Raw genomic sequence first — 27,982 nt, forward strand, 5'->3', positions numbered from 1 at the left:
TTGAGAATAATTATTTAACCAGATTTTTTGTGTTTGTAGCACAGCGTAGCAAATCTGCTTTAATTTTGCTGTTTTATGTATGGTTGTCTTCTATTAAGTATAGTTTACATGTGCAGGGGTTCTGATTTTGTAATGTAGTTAATTTGGGGTTCAACCACGTTTGTTAATCATTCCACTAGTAAGAGGTGAAAAGGCATGTATAAATAAGTGAGTTTTCATGCACAGTCTATAATCCATGATGCTAAGATGATGGTTGTACTTTGTGCATCGTCACCTTTTCTGACGATGAGCTGCATGAAGAAACCTGTGCAAGAGAGCTTTTTGAAGTGGGAAAGCTGTTGCACTGGGGATGTCCCACTCTCTCAGCCTCAGAAGCCTGGGTCCAGTGGTACAAGTACAGTAGTCATCCTGAATGGAGACTTCCTTGGTTGGAGTGGATGGCTATGACATCTTTCTGTGCCTAGTCATGCCCTTCACTTTCTATGGAGCATTGCAACAGTATAGTGTCTCCATTACTATACTGGTGCATTAGGACCCACACAGACTGCAGGGTGAGCAACCTTAGCTTTCCCAGGAGGTCTCCCATTCAGGTACTGACCAGGCTCACACCTGCTTAGCTGCAGTAGGGTGCCAGTTGTGAGCTGCAGGGTGATATGGCTGCTGGCTGATGTTAAGATACAAACGTTTAAAAGTTCATGTTACAACGAATTAATGAAAGGTCAATAGAACAACTACTGATAAACTTTGAATCTGTTCTATTTTATTGGTACACTTGCAGGTCACATTTATATGTGTATTAAATATGAGTATTAGAGTCAGTAGTGTTTTTTTTGCATTTTTATAATGCCCATCAGTATAAGATTCAAGAATATGAATGTGCATCACAAATTGACAGGTTTTATGACATTTGGATTGAGATATTCACATTCTCCAAAAACTGGACTATCCATGAATTACAACAATCTATTATTATTTCACAGAGCACCTCTATTTTGTGAGTCGAGGTACTAATTATTTTATCTGGTGAAGGCCACAAAAGAATGTACAAATTAGAATTTGAGTTGGCACTATTTCCATGTAATGGTGTACTTTATTGTATGACTGTTTAAATTGGGCCACAGTTAAGCCTACTAGGCCTGCTTTATACTTAGGTCTGCGTATACTATAGAGGGTTAAGATAAGCATGTTCTGCTTTTATTATTTAAAAGAATGCTTGAATTGTACATTTCTGTTATTTGCTCTATGACTATTCAAGACATTGGGTTTAGCCTACAGCAACAGGGATACCTGTATTGGATGAGTAGATGTTTTTACCAACATCACACATGTGTGCAAAGTGGTGGCAAAAGTCCATTAAATTAAGTACAGTTGGCAGTTTGCCTAAAGGATACAGGGCATATAAGTGCTGTTCTCTTCTGACATTGTTTATAGCGGTTTTAAAAAAAAAAACCCAACAACAACAAAGAGAAACATCTCAGGTTCTGCACATTGAAAAACCATTAAACCATTCTGAAAAAACTTCCCCATAAAACTTTCTATCCTTCAGTAGAGGAATTGCAACCGTGGATAAAGTCTTTGTGATAATGTCATTGTAAATGTTGAAATTTGTTCTCTTGATTAATGTGGCAATAACACAGTCTGTATTGTCAATTATGTCATGTTTGCCAATAGCTTTTCTTATGTTTAAACCAGACTAATACCTCAGATTCTGAATAGATAAGGTCTGAAAATTCCTTGTATTGTTTTCTAAGTTGATACAAAGAAATGAATCACCAACAGCAGCTCTTCTGAAACATTTAATTTCTGTTATGACATACGCAAAAATAAAAATGCTGTTATGTAATTTAAATCATTACATAATATAAATACTCCATTATTCTATACCTGCCATAAACAACTCTACTACATATTCATTTTTAAAACATGGCAGGTACTGCAAATGGTTAAAATACATAAACATGACAACAAACATCGTGAGCAAAATATATCATCTAATTAAAAGGACTGCTTTTAATTACTAAAAGGACTGCTTTTAATTCAGTGTGCTTTGCATTACCCTGTCTCATTTTGGCTGTGTCAGATAATCCAAAGAGAATGGAAGTGGAAGTTCAGGGGAAGTAGCTTTAAGACTGAGTTTATAAGACACTTATACAAAGGCTTGTGGGAGTATGGGACGAGCAACCCAGCCATGTTGTTGAAGCTGCTACCTTGGCTTCTTGCAAAAAGCAGCTAGAAGAAAATAAAAAAATTGATAGATACCAATCATCCTATCTTTTGTTTATAGCATTTCTTGTGTTGTTATGTTCCTCTGTTGGAAGAAACATATGGGAGGTTTTGCATCTTCACACTCACTTTGAACAGATCATGTTGCATCCTTTTCAACAGGAAGGTAGTGGTGCAATACCCAGGACTGGTCTATATCCTGCTCCCTGTGAGTTCCAGTTTAAAATTCATTCCTTTTTTCTTATTTTAGTGTTAGATGTTCATATAAAATAACTTAATATCTGAAAAATATCTTCATATACCTTGGGAGGCCAATGAATAAAACAACATGAATTGTTTGTGTAGTCAAGATGGCCATACTGTTTATGCAGGAAAGAGAAGAAGAAAATTTCAGGAGAGGCAGATGAAGAGCAATGCAAACACGCTGCTTTCCAGTACTGTTGAACATATAGTATGTTTTTTCCAATTTTTTTTTGAGGATGAGCTGTGGAATGCGGTTACTGGGAACACAAACATTGTTGCTTATGACTTCCCTGAAGTGCTGGATTGCAGCATCAATACAAAGGGCATAATTATATGGAACAACTGAACTGCTACTTCCTCACCAGTATTCAGGACTCAGGAATCGTAATCGCAAGTCAGTGTCAATAAAGATTAAATTTAGAATATGCTTCAACTGCAATAATGTTCCAGTATCAATCTTTTCCATTAAGTAAAAGCCGAAACGCCACTACTGCTTTTAGTACCTCTGTGCAAAGTAGTAATGAAATTATTTGTCTTAATGGCTGTACTGGTTGCTCTTGTTCTGTGCCTAGATTCCTTTCCAAATAAAATAACTTATTTAGTTGGCACACTTACACTATTGAACACATAGTAGCATTGGTCTGGCATAATGAGATCATAAAATAAAAATGTTAAACAATATACTGTATGTATTTCAGGATTATTTTTGTACTCACTGCAGGGCTGCAGGTGCTATATACTTTAAAGTTCTCCACAAACTAGTATCCTCTGACTTAAAGCTCCTATTTCCAGATGTTACAAATTATTCCTTAAATTAAAAATTGTATATTTGTTGGTTGTTCCAAAACAGAATAATCAACTCATTTCCCTGCTATCTGTGGAACTCTATTCCATTTACCATTAGGAATGTTAAACTGTTAAATTCCTAATTAAATTGGATTGTTTCAATTCAAAACCAACGAACAATCTTTTGGAATGTAAGTTTACAAAACTAGTTTTTGTAATTTGTCTGTGTATCAGGCTCATGGGCTGTCCAGCACTCTTGAATAACATGGAATAAATACAGTAGCAGTTTTAAAAAATAGAAATTTGTATTGAATGTCAAAAAATGCATTTGTAAGAAGGTCTGGGGCTCAACTTCCACAGAAGAAAAGAGGAATTTTAAATTTTGTAAAAAAAAAGGTATCTTCAAGCTACATCGCAACAAAATTAAAATGTGTACATCAGTGTATGAAAGTTTGCTGACACCCACTGAAGACTCGGTATCAATGGAAAGGTGAAACAATTTACAAACATTGACGTTGATCCATCTGAATTCTCCTTTGGTGCTCCTACTCCTGGGCTGTGTTTGTGCACGGGTTTCTGTCCAGCTGTTTCCATAAATGCGGAGCTCTTCTAGGCCAGAACCAGGCTGTTCCAGGGCTCAGTTTTGGAACCTGAGGTCACTGCATGACTTACGGGTGACAGCTTAAGAGAAGAGGCGCTGCTATTGACGGCCATGTAACCATGGGTAGATGAAGCCTAAAGGAATCATTGAGAAAGAAACCTGTTATGTTGACTGCTGTGCATGTTTGTTTTGCACTTTTGCAGTTCCACACTGATAAATGCACATTATAAGTTTAAATAAAATTAATTACTGGCCAATAAACAGCTATAAAATGCTTTTTTGACAGATAATCTGCAATCTATTTACAGAGAGTTCTATGTCATTCATCCGATCATTCATTTTCTAACCCTGTTATGCAGCACAGGGTTGCGAGGGAGCTGGAGCCTATCCCAGCAAGCACGGGGGCAAGGCCCTGGATGGATGCCAAGGGGAGCACGCAGAAACAAACATGCACGCACACACTCACACTTGTCATGAAGGTGTTCTTTCCGGACCCTATGCAGATGACACAATCCGGGGATGAGTGAGGAAAACACAGGGAATAAGGCATGCAGGAGTCGGGAATTAAAACAGGGGGCGTGTCCATGGTGCGCTGGTGTTCGGGGGAGGTGTGGCCGAGGCGGACAGTCCTGAGCTGAGTCCAAAAGGGGAATCCAAGACAGGGCAAAAGTCCAAAGCCAGGCGATCCATCCAAGACAGACGAGATTAAAACAAGAACCGGGTCGGGACCGGCATGGGAACAGGAACAGGAACAGAAACTAAAACCTTGACGGGACCAGGCGCTTCCAGGTCCCAGACTCGCCTGGTACGGGAACCAAAGCAGACCCCGGAAGAGAGTGAGCGCCTGGCTTTTATAGGATGAGGGGCAGGAACCGGAGGCAGGTGCAGGGAATGAGTACTGAACAAGGAAGGGCTGGAGTGTCCTTAAGAGGAGGGGTTTATGAGTGTGACACACTAGGGCCTATTTTCCCATAAACCAAGTCACTTCAGACCTTGTGTGGAAACCAGAGCAACCAGAGAAAACCCACACAAACACAGGGTGAATATATAGCACAGGCTCCAAGCAGATAGCACCCCAGGGCTAGAATTGAACCCAGAGCCCCAGGGCTGCAAGACAGTAATGCTAACCACTGCTCCAACCATCCCGGCCCTTATATGTAATTATGTCATCACTTTACTAATGTATTTATTCTTAATAGAACTTATTACTTATTCTTAATAATGTTTTATTCTTAATAGAAATAGACTAGTAAAAATATGTGATTGTTGTAGACTTTAAACCTCTTTTTAATGTATAGCAACTCCTCATTTTAAGAAAAGAAAGTGTTCCTCATTAAATTAAAATTTTTTGAACTAAAACAATTTCCCATTTATTAAGGTGATAATTTGATACAGCTGACTTGCTATAACAGATATGGTCATATTAGTAAAATAAGATAATTATATACTGTACTTTTATTGCAATAAAGAGCACTAATTAAAACATACTGTATAAAGGAAAACGAAAATGCTCAGATGAACACAAGCAGTCATCAGTCCAACTTTCCAAAAAGGCTAAGCGAGGCAAAGTGTATGTTTTGTACCTCAGAGAAAAAAATGAAGAGTCACAACAGAAAAGGTTCACCCTGACAGGCTAGGAATGAGAAAACAAGATAACTTTCCTTTGTTCCTCTTACCTGATGGTGAGTGCTGTGTTGTGCATACTGGGGAGTGGTCCCAGGCTCAATTTTGATTGGGAGTAACTCTTGTGTGCTGGAGTTTGCAGTAGGAGTGCTAGGGGTGCGGGTGTCTGCGCTGAGCAGCCCTGCCAATGAGAACAGCATTCATCACAACTCAGCTTCCCATCCCCTTTCAACTTAGTAAAACTGTTTGGAGTGAAATTCCCAGAATGCAAGTGGCTGATATTCTTATACACACAGTATAATGTTTGAACCCCAACAGCCAATTGGCTCATTGCCAAACATGGCTTCTTATTTAAAGGTAAATGAATATGACTTTTGTGGGTGAAAATGGGGGGAAAACATGGCAGGAACCGGAGACATCTTAAAAGAGACATTTGGTATCAAAGCTGTGAAATTGAAATCTGGAGAGTGTGAACGACTACAGTACTTCAGCATTTCGTTTCTTGGGCTGGGGGAGTACACACCTGCCGGCTTGACTTTATTGAGGTTCTTCGGTTTGCGCTTGCGGGTTTGGATCCCTTCCTTCTTCATTGCCAGCGGTCGCGGAACCTGAGGGACAGCAGAGTTGTTGGTCGCATGACTCTGTACACATCATACACCAAAAAACCTTCACTTCTGCCCCACCTGGACATTTATAGATAGATAGATAAGACTTTATTGATGTGTTACAGCAGTCCAGCCCAAGACAAGCAAACAGACATCAGAATAGACGAAAAATTAAAATACGTACAGCAATACAAAATAAATATAAAATAAATACATAGGTGTGTGCAAAATATGCTCATAGTCACTGTAAAAACAATAAAATATGTATAAAATGTGCATAGGTATATACAGATTGAGTGTCCAAAAAAAGTACAATGGAGCAACATGCTGTCCATAGACGAGCAAATGAAGGGCTAACAGTCCTAGCCTAGGGCAGCGTTATACACCCTGACAGCGGCCGGGAGGAAAGACCAGTGGAAACGTTCCCTTGAACACAGAGAAATACTGCTGGAGCAGTATGTTGCTAAAAGTGCTCCGCTGCCCAGTAACAGTCCCATGAAGCGGATGAGAGGCATTGTTCATGATGGCTGTGCCAGTGATGCACAGTTAAAGGTATATTAGTGGCCTGCATAAGTGCAGATAGATTGAAAGATCTCCGACACCCCCTCACCCAAACACACACATACACCCATGTTTAAATAGCAGCAAAGACATGGTAAATATTTATACTGTATATGGTGTGGAGTGCTTATTTGTACATCAAATCCACTTTGAAGTATGCAAATGTTCCCATCCACAAGTCTTCAGTTCAGGTAAGGCCTAGTTATATTATAATTCGTTCTACTTTGAAACAGTTAGTACTGTATACAACAACTGTTCAGTCCAAATGGATTGAATGTGTTATTTTGGATCAGAACATACTGTATATAACATCTGCCATTTGTGAATAGCACTGGCAAAAATTCTAATCCCTGTTACATTTTTTAGATTATTTGTCAAGTGGGTAACATTCAACACAAGTCATTAATATGTCTTATATTTTTGTAGTTCTTGTTATAACCCCCATCCCTGGTTGTGATCATGTGATTAATTATTGACATTGATTTTTTATTGACCACAGTTAGAATTACATTCTGGGATAAAGGTAATATTTCATTTTTATTTAAATGAATCCCTTAAGAAAACATCTGGAGACTTGGAGATTTTTCTAGTATTTTCCAATAGGCTAAATATCCATCACCATTCAATGTCCATGGGTTTCAGAATATCCTGTATGTATTTGGCTTGCTCACAGTTAAAAGTGACCTTTGGCCCTGTCTGGCCTCATAACTAGCAATCTTGTGCTTATCATTTGAATGAAATCAAAGGAAGTACCTATGTCAGACATTATTGAAGACGCTTGTTGATATACTTACTGTAGTGCCTGTTCAGTAAGTGCTTCTTTTTTTGTGACTACAATGAAATTGGCAGAAAGGTAAGCGAGTGTTTATTCTAAGGTGAATTAAATATTTTTTCAATTGGAAAAACAAGTTCTGCACATGATTTTTCAGAGTGTGCACTTGTCATTTTGTGCCCTTTGCAGGACTGAGTGAATCTTACCCCATGCAGTTTCATGTAAAGTCCACATGCATTGCACACAGGCTCTCCCTCCGCATTGCGGCGCCACAGGGTAGTGGTGGTTGTGTGACAGTTGGTGCAAGACAGGCCCACTCTTCTGGAGGCAGACTGAAAACAGAGAAACCGAGCTCAGGCCGCTGCTGACAAACGACGAGCCACGAAGCCTACCGGCAGCAGTTTTTAATCTTGAAATCTGTGGCAAGGTGATGGGTATCGAAAGCGAGGTAGAAATGAAAAGAAATTGCCGAAAGGGGATTAGGCCTCATTTTTTGTTGTAAGCTTCTCGCTTAATGAAATCTCCATGCACTAGAATTTTAATCCTTTCACACACTTTTTTCCCTCCTCAAATGAAATACACTTTTTCCTTCTGTTTTTGAAGTATCGGATGCCTTGACTCATTATAATTTTGTTGTCTCTTCTGTGACAAAAAGGGTTTCTGGCCTCCAATCTCATTTTGGTTTAGGCAAGGGGTGCTAAAGGCAGGTATTTCAATTTTGTGCTCTTCCCGATCCCCTAATTCCACCCAATTCCTACGAGCAGTATACCGTGAAAGCTCCCCTGCCATGTTGTGACTCTTGCTTACCAGACGACGCTGTGGCTTGATGAGGGGTCGGTTTATGCCGTTCATCTTGTGGTAGAGTCCACAGGCATTGCAGAGGTAATGCCCCGTGCCATCGCGCCGCCAGAGTGGAGTGGACATGGCACCGCAGTTCACACACTCCCGCCCCTCAGCAAAGTCATCAAACAGGTCTGCGAGTCAGAGGAACAGGAAAAGTCAGCCAGTGCAGGCGCAGAATCTGTCCATCAACCCGATCACCACAAACGGGTGCCTCCCTCTGGTGTGGTGCGCAAAAATGCAGAGCTGGATTCAAAAACATGAAAGCAATTTTAAATCGTCACAATGAATTTTCTGTACGCTTATGTAAGTCATATTGATCTTTATTTGAGAATTGTGTTGAACAATCTGAAATATGAAATGGCCTGAGTTCAAATTTACACCTTTTACTGTTTTCTTAGATTAGATGTAGACATCTTAGAACATTTAACCCAGAGAAAGATTACAGAGGAGAGGAGGCCATTTGGCATATTTAGCTCTTTTGGCTGTTAGTGCTTAGTGCTTACTGACCCACAAATCTCATTCAGACTTTTCTTGAAGGATTTCTGATTCCCAGAATCGTTTTCAATGGGATATCTTGTTCGAGACACCAGCAACTCTCTATATAAAGAAATGCCTCCTATCTTCAGTCCAAGATTTACACAATTTTTAGTTGTGGGTCTGGCCCCTAGTCCCTGTGGGTCTGGCCTCTTTCTCAAACGTCTACACCATCTATAGCCCCCCACCAATCTCCTCTTTTCAAGATTTAAGATATTTGTCTTATAAATATTTTCAGGATGTAATATGTCTTCTCTTAGAGCAGAGGAGCAGTTATCCAAGTGACGTGAATACTAATTTAAACACACGAGGAAAGGTAAGCAACATTTGAATTCCAAACAGATGCACAAAACAAAATAGACATATTATGAAGAGAAAATAGACATACATTTTAGCTTCATTTTACATTATTGTGTTTTTTAGATCATAAATCTTCTAACAGCCAAAGAAAAATGGTCTTGACACATTTTCATGGTTTGGGTTTTTCAGTAACAACATATACAGTATAATGAATGCCCAAAGTAGATGATTGATCAAATAATAGAAAGGACATGCTAGCATGGTTGACTCAGTGGCCTAGAATAGCTAGCAATCACACATCTCAGTTCAAACACATGACTTGACCAACAAAACCTGGTCCAGTACAAAAAGACTTCATTCGGAATCATTTACAGTGTAACGGGAGCCGGTTCAGACTCCCGTGTAGTGCGCATTTAGGACCCTATGCAGACGGTATAATCCGGAAGAGACTGGAGAAGGACAACAGGGAAGCACGGCAGGATCAGGACGGGATGACTGACAGGGGGGCGTGACGGCAGTGTTCCGGTGCTCTGGGGGCGTGGCGCAGGCGAACATATCCAAAACAATCCGAAAGGGGAAACCAGGAAGCAGTCCAAAGTCCATTGCCGGGAGATCCATCCAAACAGACACAGGAACGGGGATGAGGAATCAGGAATACGGAAGTAAAATCACAACTGAGCCGGGTGCACCAAGCCCCAGACCCAGATGGTCAGGACACCGGGGAATAAGACCTGTCCTCGGGCTACCTGTGAGCCCGGGGAATAGGCAAGCCTTGTGGCGTCCATCTTCCAATACCGAGCCCTGAAGCACGGAGATGCCAAACTTAAGTAGTGACAGGAAAATAAGAGACAGGTGCACGTAATGATGAAACTAAAATACAAAAAGTTCGGGGCGCCCTCTAGAGGAGGGATGACGACCGTGACATACGGATTCCTAGCCCCTGGGTCCTCGCACCATGAATTGATACGGCATCAGAAAGAATATCAAGCTGATCGTGTCGTCACATATTATATTGAATTATGAGTATCTCAATTATCTTGTGACATTTTCCAGAGAGAATTATTCCCAAAATGTTTAGGCCATTTGGAAGCTTTTTTCAAAAACTGATAGCAAGCATCCCCTCAAAGTACTGAACTGCGTATTTTCAGATCATAGAGATCAGAAATATGTTTGCATGTTGGAATTTGTCCACCAATGTTCTCCATAAATTGCAAGGGCCAAAACTTCCTACTGTCAGATAAGCAGAATTATGTTTTAAGATAGTTTCAAAGATGATAAAAGTATCTGTAATTTATTGTTAAGTGGGAGCTATGCAACTTTTTGTAGAGCCAAAAGTCTACTGATTTCAGACAGTAGGTAGCAAGTAGAGACCCAGAAAATATGCTTATTAAAATATTGCCAATGAAGTCGTTCAGACGTTAGGTGGAATGAAAACTGGAAAAACTCTTGAATTGCAGAGGGCTGAAAGGTCTGTAGATTAAATTACTATTTTTGATTTATTCAGCTGAATGACAACATTTGTACTGTACCTCCTCAGACAGCCGGACATGTTACTGGAGCAAACAGGTGGAAGCACTGTGCTCAAGGGTTTGACAGCAGTGCCTCCTTGTGGGATGTGAACCCACAACCTTTCAGTTCTGAGCCCAAAACCCTCCCTGCACACGGCTACCATAAACATTTAACAACTTATTGATACCTATTTAAATAGTGATGTTGGGAGTGCTGAAGGAATAGTTATATACTCATCACCTCATGATTCCCAGTTTCCATCTACGAGCTCTATTGTAAAAGCTTGATAAATAATGGCCAAAAAATCTCACTAGCTCCTGTTAAGAGAGTATTAATTAAAATATTTGTAAACTCATAATACATAAGAACAGAGGTTTTAACTCATGAAGTTTAATTTACTTATATACATTTCATCTGAGACAAAAAAACAAATACAGTGATAAAGCTGTACTATAGGGAGCAATACTGCTTATACAGGATGTGTAGATGGATATGTTTGTATATCTACAATTTACACACTGTATATAACTGAGACAACATTTGTTTCTTCAAAGTGGCCACTGATTTGGATAGAACTGAATTACATGAACCGCAAAAAGTGTTAAACTCCACTCAGACCCACTTAAGAATCCTGCATAAGTGTAATTAAAACAGTCAAAAGAAAGATTTGTGTGAAAAGAATAAATCCAGTACTAAAAGAAATGTCTAATTTACAGGATTTGTGTTACTCCTACCCGAAAACATTAACTAATGGAGAGTTCATTGATTTCACTGATGTGAAATCCTGAACAAATACTTGGAAGAACCTTAGAAACCATAACATTGAACATGTCGTTATCTTTCAATACATGTATTGAGAAGACTCCTTGGTCATTAGGCTTCTAATAACCAAACTAACAAGAAGGGTCAGGTTACCTGCTTTAATTTGCAAAGTACTTTCTTACAGTATGTACCATTGAAATATTGATCACTATGTTTTTAAAAAAGATATCTCTGCTTTTAAAGAAGTCCAGAAACGAGTAATCCATACATTCCTGGGCTTAAAGGAAAGCTCTGTACAGACAGGCTAAAATAATTGTCCCACTCTGGTCTTGAACATAAAAGATTACAAGGGGACCTGATTCGTGTATTCAAAAGCTTCAAAGGCACTGACAATCTGAGGAGTTCTCCAGAATTAACACTGAAATATGATTAAGGAAAAGCTACATAAAAATGGGTTTAAAACCGAGGACAGGAAGCACTTCTTAACTCAAAAAGGTTGTGGGAGTATGGAACAAGCTAACCAGCCATGCTGTTGAAGGTGATGCCCTGACTTTCTTCAAGAAACAGATAGACAAGATCCTCAGATTATTTAGCTACTTACTACCAAACAGGCCAGAGGGACAGTATGGCTTCCTTCTGATTGGAACTTTTCTTATGTCACTCCCTGTATAATGCCTAAAAGAACCACAGGCAGACAATAGGAAAACTCCTGGAGATGATACAAATGCTTTCACCAGTTTTGACCAGCAGGTGGCGATATAGTTCTATATAGGAAAGCAAATTCTGGAGATACATTTTATTTTATTGAAAGCTTTGTATTCATGATATTCCCTTTCAGGTTCTGTCGAGAACCTATGAAAGTTAGTCACACTATATCTCCCTGACATGCATTTATTTAACTGTTTTAAGTAAAAAGCTGTTCATTTTATTTATTGACTACTTATTAAGGTCCTTATAGTAATGTTATAAAGATATTCTGTTCTTATGAAATTGCAATGTTTTGTACAACCTATTGTTCAGTGGCTTAATGCACATCTTCAGTGTCATGATTGTTAAAGGACATTGATTCAATGGCCAGCATTATTAAAAGGTAAAATTGTTAATTGTGATGGACTGTTCAGAAATATGGTTTAAACAGATAACATTTCTGCTACATTTTAGAAACAAATTGTTTTTGAAAAGGGACCTACGAACATAATTTGTCAGGCTGTCAATGTGCAAGATTTTCAGTTGATGAAGTGTACCTTTCTGATTGAGGACAGTGATTCTACTGGCTGTATGAATGCTGTTGTTTTTAAAACCTTTTATTTTGGCCGTCCTTTGTATGAAATTAGTACATTAGAATTATATAGAAATCTTCCAAGACTGTACATATACAGTACTGATCAAGAAGAGTGCATCCATCAGAAAGTTTTGAAAAGGGAATTAAAAACTTGATTGTACAAAATGTCATTCAATCAAAAAGATTTTTACAAGACAGCACTTTTTGTTTTTGCCATGAATATTATCTAGCATTATTTTCCATAAAACAAAAAATGCATGAAACATTAATGTGCTACTATTGGGGTAACTATTTTGACACCTGAAGATGGCTCCACAGCTGAAACATTGTGCCTCTTTTCTTTTCAGCATGGAATAAACCTTTATTTGTTCAAAAATATAGAGTATAGTTTATTTTGACCAGCTGTTACAATTATCTATTGTTTCTGTAACAAAAAGTAAAGTAACATTTTAACATAAATTAAATTTATTTTGTTATTTTATAACTTTAATCATTTGTAAAGTAAAAAAAAAGTTATAAAACTGACAAAAACAAGAACAATTATATATGAATTTAACACAATTAAAAATATACAACTGAGTTGCTCAGCTCAATCTAAAATACAAAGTATATATAATACTGATATTTTTTACAAGTTATAAAATGCTGTTAATACTGCACACTCAGTAACTTTTCACATATTAATTATTGATTGTTGAAATTTGAGAAACAGCTTTCTAAAATTGTGTGCTTTTATTTTTTTATCTGAAATTGTACCTTCTTGTACTTTAAGGAGGCCAAAATATGTACATATCAATATCTGTAATATCTGTAGGTTAGTTTAAAATGGTAATAGATTTAGTAAGACTCTCATTATTTTTAAAGACTATTATATATTTTCAATATACACAATACATACAGTATATTAAGATTTTAAAATTATCAAATTATCATTATCTAAAAAATAAAAAAACCTAAGAATAAAACTCTTGAGAATTGTAATTGTAATTTTGTTTCATGGTCAACCACATAAATGTACAATGCTGAATAAATATGATCTGGGAAGAATATTTTCTTTAGCCTTGTGTGAAGGTATAATGAAAAATGCAAACGCAACTTGTCCGTAGTCAAGGTTAATATAGCTACATCTGTGGAAACGTCACAGATGCAAAAGTAAATTACATTTACTCAACATTAGCACTGTATACCTCAGAATATATATATATATTATAATAGATTTTTAGAGTAAAACAGAGTGTCCAGGTTTACTACTGTATATGCTGTTATAAGGAGAAGCACAGAAGAAGGCTGGAATGTAGTATGAGATATGGTTTTATTGTTCCCAGTATATTATAAATAATGTTTATACTACTTCCTTTAGGGCGTGCTTAGTTTGTGCTCATTTTATTTTTATTTATATTCATTTTAGCTTTTATTTATAATATTTGGCCAGATCTATCAAATTCAGGGCCATTTGAATGAAAAATTATTAAATATTACTATTTTTATTCTTAATAGTTCTCTTCCAGAAGATATCAAGTGTTTTTCCTCCACGAGATTTTAATGACTTCTTAAGTTAACATTACTCATTTTGACAAATTCATTCTTGCACATGAATGGCAAATTTAGAATTATCAGTGGCTGTTATAAACCTCTCTTTTAGAGATTTATTTGAGAGCTATAACCACAAACTGGGGTTTAAGAAGAGACCGCCTGGTACTGAATAGGCATTTGTGTGTACATGATATATTTTATAGTGTAATGCAATATAAACGCAAAAAGAAACTGGAATTTCACGTGCATCACTGTTGAATATCAAATACTTTACTTTAGATGGCATGTTCCTGTCACTGTATACTATTTACTCCATTACCAAAAGTGCAAATTCAGATGAACTGGAACTTATCTGGACACCTCATTGAAGAATATAATAGTTAATAGTGAGTGCTGGTATTTTTTGAATTGTCTTATCAGTATATACAACCTACTGAAGTGTTCTTCTTTGGAATGAAAAGAATTTATGTTTAGTAATATGGGAATTACCGGGGATTAGTAATATGAATTCCCAATAGATATATTTATCTTTAGTAATACCACAAAGAAGCTCCATCGACAAAACATTTAGCCCTTATCTGGACGTTAGTTTTTAACCTTTCATTTTTACAATAAATAACAACTCATTCATTAGGAGTTTACAGCTTTATGTTAATACATGTTAATACTTCCAGTGTTTTGAATTAAAGATGGGAATCAAATTAACAATATAAAAGCCCAGTAAAAGAGCAAGCTACAAAGGTTAGCAATGAAACATACAGCTCAGTATGGGTAAGCTGCAACTGTCTTTTTTCCAGTTATAAATCCTTTGAACAGAAATATGACAGCCTAAGACTGATCCTTCTTATTTTCAGTTTATAGACTCCTCCAAAGCTCTGTTCGGTCTACCCTTGAATCTTAAGGTTCCATCTGTTTTCTTTAGCTTAAGTATGATAAGATTAAAAGCCAGCAAGACTAAATATTTATATGGACTCCTAATGATTTCTAAAGACACTCACATTCTTGGCATTATTAAAAAGTTCTTGATTTGAGCTGGCATATCACCAGTAAAATGTGCTACAGTGTATCTTGTCAAATGAGACTGGTTCTTTTCAATTACAGGCACTTCAATTTTTGATAGGTTTTCCATTAATATTAATTTACACTTCACGGTTTGGAGCAATCTACGTCTCTTTTGAACTTAAAGACTGAATTGAATACTTTTAGATGTATATAAAATTATCAATATCATACAGTATCTATCTATTTATCTGCTTCTTCTCTGAGTCATGATACAAAGATGGAAGAAAAAATAGTTTGAGAAAAATGCAAATGTATGAATGAATACCTACATTAATTATGAAACAAATCCTATAAAAAAGTATGATTTACCTGTGTGTGATTTTTATGGGGCACCTAATCAAACTCGAAGGTAATAATTGCTCCAAGGTTATTGTAATTTTCATGCGCTCAGTTACCTGGCTGTGTTGCTGTTGATCTCTTCAGGAGTTTGATTTTGAACTCCGATAATTGTTTCAACAGGTCACTTTTAACTGACATACAGTATGTCAGCCTCAAATGTCCACTGCATTCAGGACATGAATTTTCTCTGTACTACAGCACAGAGTCTAGAAGGTGATGTTCTGCTCACAAGATCTGTTTCACATTCCTCTTGAAAACATTGATAATTTAATAGTTCTGATGAGTAGCTGTGTCACTATGCATAGGCTGTAAAGGAAGAAGTAATAGGTTTATTCCATGCTGAAAAAAAGAAGAAAGAAAAGACAACGTTTCGGCTGTGGAGCCTTCTTCAGGTGTCTTTAAGTGACACCTGAAGAAGGCTCCACAGCCGAAACGTTGTGTTTTCTTTCTTTTCTTTTCAGCATGGAATAAACCTACAGTATTACTTGTTCCTTGATAATTTAATGCTTTGCTAATTTTGATTAGCAAAAAAAACTTTATTTGTATACCTGCAATTTTTCTATAAAAAAAAAAGAATTAGTAAAGATGAGCGTGATGTTCATTTTGAAATTTCTAATAAAGATTGTTATTTAAGATTCCAAAGTAAAAAAGTTCTGTTATCGGAAACTAGAATTTCTCCAAAGACAGTATTATCTTTTTAGAATTTCTCTGTAACATAACAGGTTTATATTATCTTATTGTGTGTATTGTGTCACAGAGTTATACTGATTGTAGCTAAACGAGTCAGAATACAGTACAGCTGTGTGTTTTAGAGAATGTAGCTATGATGAAAAAATTATGGGTTTTCTTTTTTTTAAGTCAGAATTTCAAGATGTGTGCATGAAATGTATTTTATAATTAATGTTTTTAGTTCCAGCGGTATTATTCAGTTTTCATAACTACCCGCAAAGTGTAAGTTAAGGATAAGTTAAGTCAGCCTTAAAAGATTTTTGAGAATAGGTAATTAAAGTTGTTTAATAGGAAAAAGTGAATGATCTATTCAAGCAGTATAATCTTGCAGTGTGACACAGGAGTTTATTTAAAGTATTTAAAATATATCTGAATGTTGCTATATGTTGTTATTCATCTGAAATTAGCATCAAAGAAATTGTATCTTTTTATTTAATATACAGTATATCACCTACACTAAGTCTTTTAACTTGTGTTATATTTTATAACAATACATAAAACATAAGAAAGTGTTTCAAAGTTGTTTTTGGGCCTTCTAGCCTATTTGATTTTAGCTAGTTAAATCAAGAATCCCATCTACAAATTTAATTAAAAAAGCAAAAGAAACAGCTTTTACAATATGGCTCGAAAGTCTTAGTTATGAAAACACTTCTTCTTAGTTTCCATTTCAGCCCTCTGGCTCATGATTTACTTTTGATATTATGGAAACCACCTTTTCATGGAAACCAACTGTGTTGATACCATAATGTTTTAATTGTATAACTTTAACATAACCATCCATCCAATTTCTAACTGACTCTTCCAATTCAGATTTGCAGTGGAGCCAGAACCTATCCCAGCAAGGCACACTGTATGGGAAGCCAGTCCTTCACAAAGCACAAACACAAACTGGAAACCCACATAAACAGGGGGAGAACATACAAATGCCATGAGATAGCACCCCAGGAAGTGAACCCAGAGCCCCAGAATCGCAAGGTTGTAATTCTAATCACTGTTCCACTAATATACAAAAATTATCCATGTTGCAGAAGACTTTTCATATAACTTTCCAGTTGTCATACTTGTAAAGTGGGAACATATAATAAAGTGATCACTGAAGTTGAGAGCAACAAAGTAACTTTGTGATGTGATCCCCCCCAAGAGTGAAAACATAAAAAAATACAGCTTTTTACATTGGCAAAAGTCCAACATGGTCAATAATTGATAAACGTGTGCAATGTAATTATTTCATTTCTAAAAAAAATATTTAACACTCTTTATTTGTTGTTCAATTAAGTCTGTTGTTCAAAGAAGTCTAGGCTGAAAGTAGTTATTAGTAACAACAACACCATGTGATTAAATATGTCCTTAGTCCCTTATGAGGTTTTTGAGATTATTACTGTAATATGGATTCCCAGGGGATAAGGGATAATGGGCTTTTTGTGGGCAGTTAGGTGTGCTCCACAGGAAGTGAGAGGCTTGTGCCTGGACGTCTCCCCCACACTCCAAGAAAAGCTAAAACAATGTGACCGGATACAATTCAGCTTTGAATTAAACACTAGAATAGCTGAGTTCCTTCTGTCAGCTCTCTATTGTAACTAATGCTGGCCCTAACAGTTTAGCTTCCCCTTCATTCTGAAAGAGAGATTTACAAAACAAATGAGGAGGAAAACCACATTTAAATTAATAACTAAATGAATAACTACTGAATCAGATTTTCACAGAAATATTCTTCCCCTGCTCAGAACTGTACAGAATTGCCGTTAGCTAACAAAAATATGCATAAGACCCAGACTATTTTGTCCCTTAAGGCATAACATTCTCTCTCTGGGCCTCTAACCCAACGCTCTCCTTGTTCTCCTCTAAAACTGTAATCTATGCACCTGTTCATTCTCAATAATGACTTGCACTGATCACAATAGATGTCTCATAATATATCAGATATTTATTTTACTTAAATACATTAAGATAAAAAACATGTTTTTGCTTTGTTCAAGAGTTTTGTAGAAATCCTCGAAAATGAATCTGCAATTAATAATTCTTACCTGATTTGCAAATACTGAAATTGTTTTTTAGACACAACACAATATTTTCGCCTCTTATTAATACAATGCAAACTGATGGAGCTGTTACATTTTATGCTATACCTGTAGGAAATCTTAGAATCACTTCCTTCCCTTGACTTTTTGTAACCTCCAGAGTAATGAAATGACATATACAAGAGATTTCACTCAGAAGTTATGCACAGGGGATGTGTGTATGTAAAAAGAGACACAGGGGTTCGTTGGTTTTAATTGTGGTGCTGCAATGGCACAGCCCGGCGGCAGAGAGAGAAGAAACGTGTGCTGGGAGAGCAGCTGTGAGGAACATTGCAACATGAAGCCGGGAGGATGTACTGTAGAGAGACTGTACTGTACTGTTCATTCATCAAAACAGAAGCGCTACTGATCAACCAAGACCGAATAGTCAGATTTTGATGCAGCACTGCAGAGATGGAATCATGTAGCTACAAACATAAGGGGCCTATGTGGAATGAGGCGATGCTGGCGATGGTTTAGATAAGATAAGATCACTTTATTAGCCCTATACAATTTCTTGCATTAGGATTTCGTCTTTTCGCATACCCCAGCTTGCTCTCCATGAAACATAGACACAGAGACAGGGAGAGAAGCCTGGGGTCAGAGCAAAGGATCAGCCATTGTACAGCGCTCCTGGAGCAGTTGGGGTTAAGGGTCTTGCTCAGGGGCCCAACAGAGTAGGATTCCTCTGCCAGTCACAGGATTTGAACCAGCAAACTTCCAGCCACAGGCGCAGATCCTTAGCCACAGTGCCACCGCTCAGAAAGCTCTCTCTTTTATACATTAATACTCTTGTTTTGTGTTGGACGCTCAATGGCTGTCATGACAGACAAACACTTTTAAACCTGAGGACAGACTCCTACTTGTACATTGTCTACTGTTTGTTTGTATATTGTCTTGATGCACTGTCTGCACTTTTTAACAATCGAGAGAATTTCTGTAAGTAAGAATTTCATTGTACCAGTACATGTACCGGTTACATATGGCAATAAAGTTCAAGTTCAAGATGTTGATAATCTATTATTATTATTATTAACATCACCACTCAACAAGATCAAAGCTACAGCAGCAAAGCTACAATTTATGCACCATTGTGGACAGCCACCTCCTGGATCATGGCAAATTGTCTTCTTTTTTCTTCTGATTAATCCTGGTCGTGTCTCATTTAGCAAAAGTAGAGTATGTTCATTCAGGAGAGATGTTCTCTCTAGTCTGCAGTTGTGTAGTGTAACAGGTTTGGAGGCCATTAATGCCAGACGTGTTGCTATCAAAGATAATTGCATGACACAGCACTATTTTGAATCCAGTTTTAGGCCTGCTGTCACTGCAACAGTAATATCAATGTTGTTGATCTAATGAACCAATATATCTACCTAATGCAACACTGAGAACTTCAAAACTCCATTGCTAGTATGAGATTAAAAACTCAATTTGTTGCCATCAATGATCTACTGATTTAGTTTTAATTTATTATTAAAATTATTTTTTTATTTTAATTCTCTGAACATCTCTCTCATTGCTTTCATGAAATATTCATTTTGATTTAAAATGTCATCTGAAAAACATTAAAACTTCTATTTGAACCGTTTCAAAATATACATCAAAAGTATTCCAGGTTACAGTTACATTTGCCTAATGGTTCTCTCACCTCACTTTATTTTGATTCTTTCAAAAATATGTTAGAAAAAAAAAGACCTAAAAATACAGGTTGGGAAATAGTGAGATTCAAAAAAGGTTCTGTATATATGAAAAACACTTGTCCATGTTAGTACAATATTCACATATTCATCAAGATGTGAATCTGAATTCATTGTGAATTCACTTTGGTGAGAACTCAATAGAAATGCAAAACATAATGTTAGGAAAATAGTTGTATAATATACACAATTAGAATTAATAGTTTAAAATGTAGAACTTAAATCAAAGAAACTGTTAAAATATTTATCAAGAGGCAACATGTTTCAGCAACATGCAGGCAGAAATATTGAAATACTTATGTTTGTCACAATTTAGCAAAGCCTGTAAAAAAACAACCAGTTTTGCTTTTCTGTCATCAATTTGTTTTTGTAACATCTTCCTTGTTTTAATTGAGATCTTGGGCTAAGGGCAGTTATTGGATACTGAATATGATACAGTACATATTATAAGGTAAATATATCATGTGGATATTCATACACAGTCTACTTACAGTAATTCACAGGTGATTGTTGGGAGACAATATTCCCCTCTCGGCTTCGTACCAAAGTGACCAAACAGTAGGCTTTGATGTTTCAGACACCGTCTAATTGGTTGACTTTCTGTTTCTGATACTTTTTTGAATGGTTGGGCTTAATAGTAGCTTCAGTATTTAAAGAAAGGCTTTGAAACAGTGCTAAAAATGATAGGAGAACTAACCCCACTGTTTGATAAACAAATTAGAAAACTATTATTGGCAGAGTATTTTAATTATTTATCCATGCACATCCTGTCCAGAAAGCCTTTGTCAATGTCAGAAATTAACATACAGTATCAATAGTGTTAGAAAGTGTAAGTATCAATTCTCATGAAACCTTTCTGTCAAACAATTTGCATAAAGAATGAAATAAAACCTCCATGGTTGTTTCTTTGGTTTGACATACAAGATATATTATATGCTGCATCAAATAAAGGTTAAGCAGCACATTTTAAAATAAAGCTTCAATGTTTTTTCTGTGAGACTAAACAATTAGGAAAGTCTAAACTGGGTTACTGATAAAACAGAAATACAATTTATGTGCTTTGCAATGTATCAAGACTTTACTAGCTCAACTAAAAGACTGACAAGTCATCCTAAAAACCTATCAAGCACAGTTTACAGGAATGAAACAACAAGAATTCGGAAATAACAAATTAAATCATACTTTGGCAAATTCATCAATTCCAAATCACAAACCCACTATCAAATTATTTTATAAGCTTCAATAGCAGGTTCCCACCAGGTATCATCAAGAAAAATCAAGCCTCCCTCAAAGACAACTGCTTTACTTCCTACATTATAATAGATTAATTTTGCTTTGTTCTTATTTGCCTATAAAATAAAAGTTAATTGCTTCAAGATTGATCTAGCTATGCTGAGAAGTCTTTGATATATTTTTTTAATTGGACACATATTATCTGTATTTCACAACAGCTAACCTAATCAATCACGAGAGTGTGAAAAACATACTGTATTTTCACCTACAGTACATACAGTAAATATCAGGAAAGGACAGAAGAGTAAATAACACTTCTTCCTTCAAAATGAATCATCTAATTGCAGCATTGCCAACATCAACCATTAGTATTTATTGTGCATAATTTACTTTTTTCTTATTGAAAAGCTTGTTGCATTTTTAAACTTATGGTGCAAACCCAAGGCACAGTTTTACCGGCTCACAGTTTCTTACACAAAGAGAAAGACACAGGCCTTCATGTATTATAGGTATCTTCACCACTTCAAAGGCTCAAATATACAGTAGGTAACTGTGGTATTCTCCAGAAACTAAGAGAAAAGTTGATTTAATTAAGTCATTCAGAAAGTTAAATTTGAACAAAAGCTAGAAAACACTCTGGATCTCTATGATCTTGGACATCACTGGAGAGGTATAATAAAATATACTGTACTGTGACTTCTTTAGTCCAAAATTCAGGTTGCTTCCCGATTTCCCAACTGCTGTAGAAAATGCAAGGAATCATAATGAGATTTAGGTCTGTCAAACTGAATGTGGGTATTAATTGTAAAATGTAACTATACAAAACCGTGTGCTGTGTGTATACACAATCTGGATTTAAAAAAGGGACCATTTCACCACATCACAAAAGCTTTCTCCTGGACTTGTGGTGGGAAGAGATCACTCATTAGTCAGAGTGCCAGAGTGTTGCAATGTATAATTTTCTAGAGGGTTAGAGAGGGGATAATTTCATTTTCTACTGGGTTTAAAACAAGATGGAAATAAATACAGGTTTTAATGGGCATTTAGGTTTTCTTAGATGTAATAGAAATAATAGATTATATCCAAGTTCCACTATGCCAAAATTCTAAGAGTAGATTTTAATTAAAAAATATGAATGTCTTCATTATGTAAATTCTCTATTACACTATGTCTATTATTTAGCACACTATCAATAAGATTGTTATACTCTCGATAAAACTCTTCTGGAGATATTGGACTCCAGTATTAACATAAGAAAGGTTACAAGGAGAAGACCACTTTTCTTATGTTCTTAACAAGGATTTAACAATAGATTTTTAATATGTTCCCACTATTAATAAACTATAGCCTATGCGATTGCACAGAAAAACACGTTTGAAGATGTGAACTGATTATTGTTACAGGCCTGTGTCTAAATCAAATTCCTAGGTTACTGTTCAAAACTCTCACAAGGAAGTCTTTTTATGTCCACAGGTTAATGCAAAGATTTTACACTTTACACGATAAAACATTGACATATATCATCAGGAGATATTAAATTATTTTTACTACTATCATTTTAAAATTTTTACTTGGAGTTCTGGAAAAAGCTAGGTTGAATGGCATAACAACGTACAATGTATTTTATATTACATTTTGAAAGTGATGTAAAATCAGCAGTTACGCAGACTCTATGTTCAATTCTGATTAGAACTTAAAAAAAGAAATATCTAGTTTAATTGTATAATAATAATAATAATAATAATAATAATAATTTGCCGATGGCCTATGTCCGGATTCCGATTTTTTAGCACCAATACAGAAGCTAACATTATTACTACAGTATTTTTGAGTTCGTAAAATTTCGTTACAGAAGTCAAGATTATATAATAAATAAATAAAATGCTTCATTACATATAGACTTGTTTACACCGTAAATATGCAATCTGCCTTATGTGCTAACTTACAGTGATTTTATGTTTCGCAATACATACATGCTGTAATATAACTACATACTGTTTCTCTCCAGGACTGTTTAACGTAAAAACTGGAGAACGCGTCAAACACAAATATATTGACAATGTTTCCTAAGTAATTACCTGTATATTCTTTGGAAAGGAAATTTCTAAGCCATCAAGATTTGATTTTACCCTCACAAAGAGATGAATATAGCATGACTGATATTTATTAATCGCAAATACTAAATCTGTATGAGAATCAAAGAAGCGGTGAAACAAGGACACCTAGTCATCTTGTAACTACAGTATGTCTATTAATGTTAATATCTGTGGATTCATAGCCTGCCTTGAGAACGATGCTTATTATATTGGAAAGTTTGGAAGTGACGCCTCAAAAAACGTAAATTAGATGTGTATAATATGTTGTATTTTTAAAATGTACTATTAGGTAGATACGCCCAATGATATAGGAAGACTGCGATAGATATAATTTGGTTTATACAAACTTAATTTTCTGTTGTTGGGTATATCGGATACCAGTTCATACTGTAAATGTAAATCCATTCATTTTAAACTGATACGTCACTCAAGTCTAACTACAAGAATTAAACACATTAGGCATGTCCTTATAACTATTTGGCATTGACTATTTTCATCAATCTTTCATAAAACGTCAATAGCGAATTACAAAACCAGTATGACGTAAAACACAAGCTGAAAACTCAAAGCCGAAAGTGTTACTAGCTGTCGAGTGTAGGTCCGAGTCTTTCAAGCAAAACAAAAACCTATTTTTTAAAAAAAGAATTTAAAACTGTTTGGGCAAACAAAGTATTACGTATACAGCCAATAAGTATAAATATAAATAAGTTAAATCAAAACTTAGCTAAAACTAAGTTTTAGCTAAAACTCCTTAAAGTACAAGTATGTACCACAATATTCATATTCAAGTGTTCATACTAAAAATCCGTTTTAAACCAATGGTATAAAATGAAGAGATACTGTATATATGCATTTCTAGTGGGATTAGAGCTGATATTTAACCTCCTGATTCTATTGCACTTTGAAACGTGAAAAGTTTCTCTGATTCTGAAAATTAAGCGGCACAATGCGTAATCTGAATCCATATACTGAATACCTATTCCGTTGGCCTACGACTACTTTTAACACCATGATGTTTCACTTTAAAACATGGTTCGTCATACACAGCTACTCACTTAAAATTAGATTAAAATTTGCTATCCGTCTTTCAAATTAATACAGAACCATTAATTTGCACGGGATCTTCAAGGACAGTATCAGTAATCAATTTTCTGATTGCAAAAATTGGTGATCACTATTGCCTAGTTGACTGAGACAAAGGTGAACAAACTGAGACAAGTTAACATTTTATCTTCATAACATCTGCTATACTTGGAAGATAGTATTGCGTTGTGAGAGCTGATGTGGACTAGAAGATGTGTTTAAAAATACTACTGATTTACTAAGAAGACAATCGATATATTAATAAACCTTTACGCAAAAAACGGATCTACAGTATATGATGTATTGGGTTGCATTCAATGTACTGTAAAATTGAAACGTACCGTAGATATGCATTTAAGCTTAAAGAGTATGGTTTCATTTGGACTAATAAATGTTTAGTTTACTTTTTAAGAATTGCCAATTTATGTAATTTAATGAAAGCCAACCAAATCTTTATCTGCTTTTTGTTATTCATTGCGTTTTAACGCTTTTCATCTTCCAGAGGGATATTACGAACGCGTGAAAAATCCTTAGTGCTTCGAGTAGGGACAAGTCAGCGTAGAGGTCAGCGTGTCAGGCTGGTGTTTGAGGCCTATTGCAGACCATGACGCAACGGGTAAATAAGCATGGGACATTAATGTTTAAACCATTTAAATTTATTTTTTGTGCAGTGTTAATGTAATTGAAAACATCTGTGCTCACATTTTTTATTACAATATTAAAATACAGGTAGAAGAGATTCTACATTTATATATCACTAATGTTAAAAACGTTTAATAATACATATTGGGTTCCGATTTATACTACGAATTCTAATAAACGTCGTTTGTTATACTTAAATATTTTAATAAAAATTTAAGTTGTTTTTAACTGTGGAGATTGTTTTTAACTGTGGAGATATCTATGAATTGTTAACTAAAAAGAACGCTAAAACTGTATGTTATTTAGGATTATTTCATTATTAAGTAGTGCGTTACTTAGAATATTAGGAAATCGTAGAATTACTTCAGGATATGGAGAATGGTTTTCTTTAATGTTAATGATATTGCTACAAGACAAAAACAAGATTTTGACATATTCTAATATTACGTCTATTTGTTTTTGTCCAGGGAAAGGGTAACTTCAGTTAAAAATCAATTGCGCGGTATGTGACTCCAATTCACTTCAATTTGAACATCATTGAAAAAAAAAACTTTGAACATCATTGACACAATCACAAAACTAAATATCATTGTCTTTGGTTTTAATTAAAATTCTCTTATTTTATTTCCAAAACAATACAAAAAACATTTCCAAGAGAGAAGATGTAGGTCTGTTTCTTCTCATTTTTTTCTTGTTCTTCGGCTGTTTTTTTATGAAGAAAAATGCCAGACGCGCTGCATTTAAATAATATCCTATTGTAAGAAATATGTTTTTATTCCCACATTAAGTGCTGACTTATCAAACAAAATTTTCATCATTTAAAAAGAAACTAAATTGTGGAATAGATTACTATAGCCCTGAGGTAGGATTTGTAACCTTCGTTGATCACATAGCTTTTAGAGAAGTGTATAAGAAATCTTATCAACTTTAGAGTCTCACTTCTATTTATTTTATCAGAATATTGGTGTTTAAATCTGACGCTATCTAAATACTCGTGTATTTGTAATTGTTCAGCAATGAAAAAAAACATAAGAGAGGTTGCATTCGATCTATTTAGCTTCTCTGGTTGCTAGTAGCTAACCATTTTTGTTATTTTCAAAATACGTTTGAAAAATACTGCACAAGGACATTGACCTACTGTATTTAAGAAGATACCAGGAACAACAAAAATAAAATGTTTCCTATCCTCGGAAAATAGTATTGCGTTTTGAGAGCTGATGTGGACTAGAAGATGTGTTTAAAATATTAGTGATTTACTAAGAAGACAATAGATATATTAATAAACCTTTACGCAAAAACCGGATCTACAGTATATGATGTATTGGGTTACATTCAATGTACTGTATTATGAAACGTAGATATGCATTTAAGCTTAAAGAGTATGGTTTCATTTGAACTAATAAATATTTATAGTTTACTTTTTAAGAATGGCCAATTTATGTAATTTAATGAAAGCCAACCAAAATTGCTTTTTGTTATTCATTGCGTTTTAACGCTTTTCATCTTCCAGAGGGAGATTACGAACACGTGAAAAATCCTTATGCGCATAGAAATCAGTATTTCTTCCCATCCCTCCCTTTTAACAACAGATACTTACCTATGCTAGGGTGCCTGGCTGTCCCCGGCGGTCCTCCGGACTGTAGACTGTGGAGCACAGAACTGTCAAAGGGAGACGTGGTCCAACCACCTCCCATACTAGGACTCACATAGGCTGGGTACGGGCTGTGGTAAGACCCGCCGAGTCCCCTTGTCCCGTATTGTTCCCTGCCGTTGGCAGAGATGTTCAGAGGGCTGGGGTATGTCGCGGTATCCCGGACTGCAGCGACTGCAGCAGAGATGGGTGGACTTGTGGAAAAGGTAAAGCGTGGAGACATGGTGGACTGATGAGACCCGCCAGTGGTGTAAGAAGGGACCGGTTCCTCTGTGGTCTGTGCCCAGCCAGAGTGGCTGCAAACCGGACTGTTTTGTTGAGAGGCCGCGTGTGGCTGCAGATAAGGCAACGCGGGGATCATTGGTGTAGCCCGGGTGGTTGGCACGAAGACTGGCGAAGTAGCTGCGGCACTGTGCATGAATCTGGATTCGTAAGACGGGGCTCCATGGTTAGTCGTCATTGCTATGCCTTGGTACATATCCACAACTCTGGATTTACCATTCGTACAGAGTACCTGGTGATACAAACGACTGCTAAAATCCTTATTTGTTACGGTTTTCCACTGCGCGCTAAAATCCTCCGTATTCCAATAGAGAACCTAGGTGAGACAGGGTTTTCCGAACAGAAGTTTTTATCCATACAAAGATCTAGTACCCACGTCCGGATCTTGTTTGATAGTTTTAGTATTTACAAGTCACACATAACACAACGAAAACGTAATGGGATTCCTCGGGAGATAGAAGCTGGTAAGTGTCCTCACGTGAATGGGAGAAACTCGGGGCTGTTGATTTCCCGAGGACCTGCCAAAACCTCAACTGCTTCTCCTCTCCTGTTGCGCCTCTCTCTCCGCTCTCTCCTCCTCTTTCTCTAATCGCTCCCCCCACCTTGTTGTGGAATTCGATCGAACTACCACTGTAAGCAAAAGGTTCCTTAAGAAGAGGTTGTTCTGAACCTACCATTATTTTGTGTGCGTACGAACAGGTTTGCGTTTTTCTACATACAGAATCAACATGTAATGTATTTAAATACGATCTGTTTCCGTAAGACATCTCCAATCATTTCGATTGGAGAGAAATTAATATTCTAGACCTGTGAAAAATATGAACCAGTCATGTCGGTACTGTACATTACCGAAGGGACGTTGATTTAAAGTTAATGTGATAAGGTGCATGTGGGCCAGAATTATTTTGCTGTGGTGAAAGGAAATAATTCACAT

General features: G+C 36.1%; 1 protein-coding gene across 1 annotated transcript; it reads right to left on the reverse strand.

Annotated features, from left to right (window-relative positions):
• Window positions 1–1,787: 1,787 nt before the first annotated feature.
• Window positions 1,788–27,579, reverse strand: gata4 (GATA binding protein 4). The gene is made up of 6 exons (XM_088935244.1): window positions 26,713–27,579; window positions 8,222–8,388; window positions 7,621–7,746; window positions 6,000–6,084; window positions 5,530–5,657; window positions 1,788–3,987 (listed from the first exon to the last, which is right to left on the reverse strand). The coding sequence occupies exons 1-6, from the start codon at window positions 27,242–27,244 to the stop codon at window positions 3,862–3,864; spliced, it is 1,164 nt and encodes a 387-aa protein (XP_088791370.1). The 5' UTR covers window positions 27,245–27,579; the 3' UTR covers window positions 1,788–3,861.
• Between the last annotated feature and the right edge of the window lie 403 nt (window positions 27,580–27,982).

This window comes from Atractosteus spatula, chromosome 2 (assembly GCF_055471065.1).
Source record: "Atractosteus spatula isolate fAtrSpa1 chromosome 2, fAtrSpa1.hap1, whole genome shotgun sequence".
NCBI lineage: Eukaryota > Metazoa > Chordata > Actinopteri > Semionotiformes > Lepisosteidae > Atractosteus > Atractosteus spatula.